The sequence below is a fragment of the Sinocyclocheilus rhinocerous genome, unplaced genomic scaffold (assembly GCF_001515625.1).
Source record: "Sinocyclocheilus rhinocerous isolate Xijiao unplaced genomic scaffold, SAMN03320098_v1.1 scaffold1679, whole genome shotgun sequence".
Lineage (NCBI taxonomy): Eukaryota > Metazoa > Chordata > Actinopteri > Cypriniformes > Cyprinidae > Sinocyclocheilus > Sinocyclocheilus rhinocerous.
In genome coordinates, this window is record NW_015649661.1 from 68775 (window position 1) to 75540 (window position 6766).

Here is a 6766-nt window from a genome sequence, read left to right on the forward strand (position 1 = left end):
TGGGAAAAAAACTGAAGTTGAGGTTTGCATGAAGCTGGATGACAGCATGCCCAGGAGACTACAGGCTGTCATTAAGGCTAAGGGTTGCCCGACTAAGTATTGCTAGTTGTGTAAATACTGTCATACTATCAGCTGTCTGAATAATTTTTGGTTGATTGTAATCCATTACATACCTTTCTATCAAAATTATCTAACATTATCAAGATGAATTTGTCCTGACACAGTTTAACTCTGAGTTCTTGTCATATTTTATTAGCATTTTCTAAACTATAGCGAATAAACTGTGATAATGTGAGAAATGTTGAAGGTGTCTGAATAAATGTTTGTTTGACTATCTATTTGATAAATAAAGTTAACCAACTAACATTATATATACTCTTTTAGTTTCTGTACCCAATATTTAAAAAATTTACAAATGCAATAAAAATTTCGGTATCGGTATTCCGTATCGGCAAGTATCAAAAATAAAAGTATCGGTATCTGGCGAGTACTGGAAAAAGTGGTATCGGTGCATCCCTAGTTTTTGGGCAGTGTGGAGTAGCACTTTTTGTTTGTCATTTCTCTGATCACAAATGCAGACATGGTTTTATGTTTACGCGGCGCGATGCAATGCAACGCGTAAAAAGACAGTATAAGTCATTATAATCCGTAATTATGTCCCCACTGGATGCAACAAATGCCTCGTTTGTAATGGGTTTTAATGTTTTTGTCTCGTCGCTCCGGCCGTGACAAGGCATCACAATATGGTAAGGGGCATTACATTTCCGGCACACGCTTGAGGTATTCGGCCAATCACAACGCACTGGATAGCTAGCCAACCAGAGCACACCTCGCTTTTCAGAACGATGAGCTTCTGTACCCAATATTTAAAAAATTTACAAATGCAATAAAAATTTCGGTATCGGTATTCCGTATCGGCAAGTATCAAAAATAAAAGTATCGGTATCTGGCGAGTACTGGAAAAAGTGGTATCGGTGCATCCCTAATATGCTTGATAGTTTCTTTTTTTTGTTTAATCGATCCAAAATCATTTGAGAAACAATTGTGATGCTAGACTAGATTTTGTGATGCAGAACTTGCAGCCGTGATTTTGTTGCAGCATGTGTTATTTACTATATTTAAATTAAATAGTGTGATATATATAAGCCTTATCTCAGCCATCAGTCTGTATGATCACACTGTAAGATATCAGCATCAGCCGTCAAAAAATCCATGTCAGTTGACCACTATGCAAAATAGAAATAGTTGTGTGGACATTTGAAGTTAACTGTCATTCCCTTTACTTACTTTAAATTGGCCAAACATTCGCCTAATGTCTCTGTAAAACCCCCAAAACTCCTATTTCCTCCCACCAAACTGACCTCATTTTAAACTTTTGCGTTCCAGAGATCAGAACGTAACAAACCAGATTGATGTCGTCGCCTAGTTGAGCGCTCTGCAGAAGTTCCTCGGTGAGAGCTACGTTGCTATTATGTGTGTAAATACGGCGCTCGAACTCTGATCTAAATTTAGTCTTTCCTTCAAGAAGTCTTCACTTAAAATTCAGCCCAAAACAAACAGTCTCGTCCTCTCTTCTCTCCAGCTGCTGGACTGAGCCGTGTTCTCATGCGGTCCTTCAGAAGCTTTGATCTCGAGTGGAGAAAGAAGGTTAAGCAGAATAATCATTGACACTTTATATCAGCTCTTTGAGTCGAACTGGGACAGGAGTGACCGAATTGTGACTCATCGGTCTCAAGCTTTTCTCAAGAGTGCTTGCTGCACTTACTGCGGCTGGCTCCTGTCCAAAAGTACCACTTTGTTCACATTAGTCTTAGAGAGGCTTCCGCTGTGTAGCTTTCATCCACCCAGTCCAAGAGAGGAAGGAGGACAATAGTGAAATTATGCATGTTTTTTGTGTGTGAATAAAAGCCGCTTACACATTAGAGAAAGCTCTGATAGATAGGGATGTGTAAGATTTGTTTGGAAGGTGTGGATTACATTAACAGCGCAAACTGTTCTCGAAACCAGAAACCAAAACGTGAGGCAAAAAAAAAAAAAAGTGAATGTGTGTTTCACTGTGTTATGCTAGCGTTCAAATAACCTGGGGTTGGTAAGATTTATTTTTATGTTTTTGAAAGAAATGTCTTATGCTCACCAAGGCTGCATTTATTTGATCAAAAATACAGTAAAAACAGTACTATTGTGAAATATTATTACAATTTAAAATAACTGTTTTCTTTTTGAGTATATTTCAAAATGTAACTTTTCCTGTGATGGCAAAGCTGGTTTTCAGCAGCCATTACTCCAGTCTTCAGTGTCACATGATCCTTTAGAAATCATTCTAATATGCTGATTTAGTGCTCAAGAAACATTTCTTATAAATTTTTGTGGAAACCATGATATATTTTTTTCAAGATTCTTTGATGAACATTAAGTTTAAAAGAACAGCATTTATTTAAAATATAAATATTTTATGACATTATAAAAATCTTGACTGTCACATTACATTGCATACTTTATTATAATTAAATGATTAATTAAATAAGATAAAAAAAAATGTTTTGTTTACTGACTCCATAGTGTATATTTATGCACTCAAATTTAGACAACGTTGGTATCACTTATCTGGGATTTAAAAATGATGTTCTTTGTATGTCCACAGAGAAAGCAGCTCTGATGTCTCCAGGTGATGAGGTGCAAAAGAGCGACATATCGTCAAGCAGTCAGGGCATGGTGGAGAAGGAAGCCCTTGGGCCACTTCTCTTGGAGGTATGTTAGACTTTTTAAACTGTTTATCTGTTGAAAAGACTGATATTGAGGTTGTATGATGTCAAGAGTGTTGCCGTAGACCAGTATTTTTATTTTGTCCTCATCTGAGCCTGGCCCAGTTCCTATAGTTGGGAATGACAAACCTTTGTGCAACATATATCTTATTTTTGTCTTCCATCTCTGTTCTCTGCCTGTTCCACAAGGCCCTGAATGGCTTCTTTTTCGCCGTGAACCGCGAGGGGCGCATTGTGTTTGTGTCTGAGAACGTCACCAGTTATCTGGGTTATACCCAGGAAGAGCTGATGACCTCCAGCGTCTACAGCATCCTTCATGTGGGTGATCACAACGAGTTTGTGCGCAACCTGCTACCCAAGAGCCTTGGTGAGTCTCTCGGTGAGAAGGGCCACAGTAAAAGCAGAATTATAGCTAAAGATTTAACAGAAAATTTGACACCTAACCAGACATGATGCGACATGACAAAATTACAACCACTCAGAAGATATTTGATGATTAATGTACAGTTTTGGCAAGTAGGAATTTGAACCAATGAGATTTCTTTGTGGGCGGGGCTATCAATTGCCATGGTCACCACTGGTTAGAACAAAAACATGTTGCTTGTCGCTTTATTACATTACACTTCTTTACAAAGTGTTAGAGGAGAGTAGATAAAGCAACACTGAAATATTTTAAGTATTTTAACATTTAAAGGCAATCATAAGATAAATAAAATATTGCTAATCATAATACAAAATACATTTATATTATATACATGCACTATTTTATTTATATATATATATATATATTATACTATTTAATATTATATCATATATATTTATATTATTTTTAGTATTTTATTGCAAATAATAATATAAAATATAGAAAAAAATTATATATAAAAATTACATTATTATATCAGAGCTCAGTGACACTCCACTGGTGGTCTTTTATCTCATACTTACCTTGCACATCTGTGTGTGTTTTCAGTAAACGGTGTGCCATGGCCTCAGGAGCAAGGCCGAAGGAACAGCCGCATGTTTAACTGCAGGTTGCTGAAAAGACCTCCAGACGAGGTGGACGCAGAGAACCAGGAGGCCCGTCAACAGTATGAGCTCATGCAGTGCTTCACGGTCTCTCAGCCCAGAGCGGTGCAGGAGGAGGGTGAGGGTGAGACCACACACATACTCATAAAGTCATACCCATATAAATATTTAGCTTAGTGCAGGGAGTCTGATGTAGCTGTCATTGACACGCCAGTGTTCAAATATGAAATCAGTTTTTTGGGGGGGTTTCAAAAGTCTGAGTCCACTAATAAAAATTCTTCTATTTTGCATTTTTCTAATTGAATTATGTTTAATCATGTTCTGTACAGATTTATGAAAAAATTTTCGGTATGTGTTGCACATAGCACTTCAAACCATTGTCTCTGTTGTTCACAGACCTGCAGAGCTGTTTAATCTGTATAGCAAGTCGAATGCCTCATCCACCTCAGATCCCTGTCAGTACAGAGTCCTTCATCACCAAGCAGGACCCTACAGGTAGTGTTTCATTATATACACACACAAGTACCAGCTGCTAGGACCTGCTGATCTGACCACGTTATCATCATGGAAGAGCTCATGCAGGGTTATTGTCGTAGGCTAAAACAAAGACGAAAATATTGAATTAAAAATACCTTTAAAAATAGAACAAATATCGCAAAGCAGAAAAACTGTGGCTGAAATAGCTGTTGCTGAAATAAAATGATGAATGAAAAGAAATAGTATCTGTAGTTATCAAGATAAACTAGTAAGGTTACTGATAACAAAAATGGACACTGGTGTTCACACAGAACATGTTCTTAATTGCTGTAAATGTAAACGTGTTAGACTTTAGATTGTCTCGCTCTTTTGCAGTACGTTTTTTCAGCATCTTGTTCTTGAGATGATAATGATTTTGATTTATAAGCACTTTTTAAAACGCATCTCCAGACACCTTCATCTTGTTACATTTCATTGCACTCTATTTTTTTTTTTTTTTGAATGTCAAGCAACAGGTACATTGAACTGACACATTGTTTCCCATAATTCCTGTTTAAATACAGACATGGCTTTCTCCCTCAAAGAAAGTTTTGTACACTACTGTTCAAAAGTTTGGATTTGTTTTTAAGCATTTCACACTTTTATTCAGCCAGGGCAAATTAAATTAATCAAAAGTGACAGTAAAAACATTTATAATATTACAAAAGATTTATTTTTCAAATAGCTGCTGAAAATTCAGTTTGACATCACAGATAAATAGATTAAATAGAAAACAGTTATTTTAAATTGTAATAATGTATTTTTTTATGTATTTTTGATCACTTAATTACAGCCTTAGTGTGCATAAGAAACTTGTTTCAAAAACTGCTTTTCTTTTTACTGACTCCAAACTGACTGCAAGAACAGAAAACGAAACTATGTTCTTTTTCTGTTTTTGCAGAAGGCAGTGCTAAATGGTTTGTTGTTAAATCTGTGATTTGAAAAGCTTCCTCCTCTTGAACCTGAAGTCCTGTTTACAGAATCTAATGATCTTTCCCGATGTTTGGTGTGTGTGTGTGTGTGTGTGTGTGCGCGCGCACGAAGGGAAAATCATCTCTATTGAGACGAGTGCTCTGAGGGCCACAGGCCGACCAGGTTTGGAGGACCTGGTCAGGAAGTGCATCTACGCATTCTTCCAGCCTCAGGGCAATGAGCCCTCCCATGCCAAGAAGCTGCTTCATGAGGGTGAGCGCTTTCACCTCCATTCTAGCCATTTTTGAGTAGTACTTGACATTTCAAAGCAGTAATGATCTGCCCTTGCCTTTCTTTACCTAGAGAATTTATGATTTATTTGATGATTTACACTCACATTTTGATTCATACCATTGGTCTCATTCACTTGTTCAATGTGTTCTAATATGCCCAATATCTGATCTGATATTTGATAACTGATCAATCTGTGTATTGTTTCTTCAATTAATCCAGTAGCCAGTTTATATTTACCAGAAAAATCAGTTTTATTATCTGTTTAATTGAAAGAACATGTTATTTTCCTCCAGTCAAAGTGCAAGAGGTTATAAAAAGAAATGGATATTTATGAATATAGGATATACTGTACATTACAGTTCAAAATACAGTAACATTGTGAAATACTATTTAATCATATTTATAATATTGTTTAATATAATTTAAAATAACTGTTTTCTATTTTAATATATTTTAATAATTTCATGTATTCCTGTGATGGCAAAGCTGAATTTTCACCAGCCATTATTCCAGTCTTTAGTGTCTCATGATCCTTCGGAAGTCATGCTGATTTTCTGATTTGCTGCTCAAAAAACATTTATTCTTGTCAATGTTGAAAACAGCTGTACTGCTATGTGTTTTTGTAGAAACGTGATAGATTTTTTTTTCAGGATTCTTAAAAAAAAAAAAAAAGCCATTTTGTAACAAATGTTTTCATGTTCATTTTGATCAATTTATTGTATCTTGCTGCATGAAAGTATTCATTTTTGACAGCAAACTTTTGAATGGTAGTGTTAATGTGCAGCATACATGTGGATTTATCCTAAATTTAGAGAATACTGTATGTAGTGCAGGCTTACTGATAAATCATGGTTTTTGAGTGAAAATGTTTGCATGCAATTATAGTTAGCAAATGAGACTCATTGTTGCTAAGTTGATATTTGTAAATGTGGTAACTCTAAAACAAACTAGTTTTTATGCTCTGTGTTTGTGTGTTGACAGTGATGACCCACGGCATGGCCATCAGTCCTCTGTACCATTTCACACTCAGTGACGGGACGTCCCTCAGTGCGCAGACACGCTGCAAATTCTGCTGCCCCCCAAACCCAGACGTACAGCCCTTCATCATGGGCATTCACACTATAGACAGGTAGCTAATGATGTCCTTTGCATTTATATGAGCACAACCCTCTACGGACACCCTCTACGCCAGACTGATATACTATATATATATATATATATATATATATATATATATATATATATATATGTGTAAA

General features: G+C 36.2%; 1 protein-coding gene across 5 annotated transcripts in view; it reads left to right on the forward strand.

Annotated features, from left to right (window-relative positions):
• LOC107710951 (nuclear receptor coactivator 1-like) overlaps nucleotides 1–6766 on the forward strand; it is a 70790-nt gene that overhangs the window by 49628 nt on the left and 14396 nt on the right. For 4 of the 5 annotated variants that reach the window (XM_016515846.1, XM_016515847.1, XM_016515850.1 and 1 more), the window contains 6 exons: nucleotides 2642–2748; nucleotides 2952–3129; nucleotides 3733–3912; nucleotides 4185–4283; nucleotides 5349–5489; nucleotides 6492–6639. In XM_016515846.1, coding sequence (XP_016371332.1) covers nucleotides 2642–2748; nucleotides 2952–3129; nucleotides 3733–3912; nucleotides 4185–4283; nucleotides 5349–5489; nucleotides 6492–6639 — 853 coding nt within the window. The remainder of the gene's footprint in view (nucleotides 1–2641; nucleotides 2749–2951; nucleotides 3130–3732; nucleotides 3913–4184; nucleotides 4284–5348; nucleotides 5490–6491; nucleotides 6640–6766) is intronic. The other variant, XM_016515849.1, reaches the window with a different exon arrangement.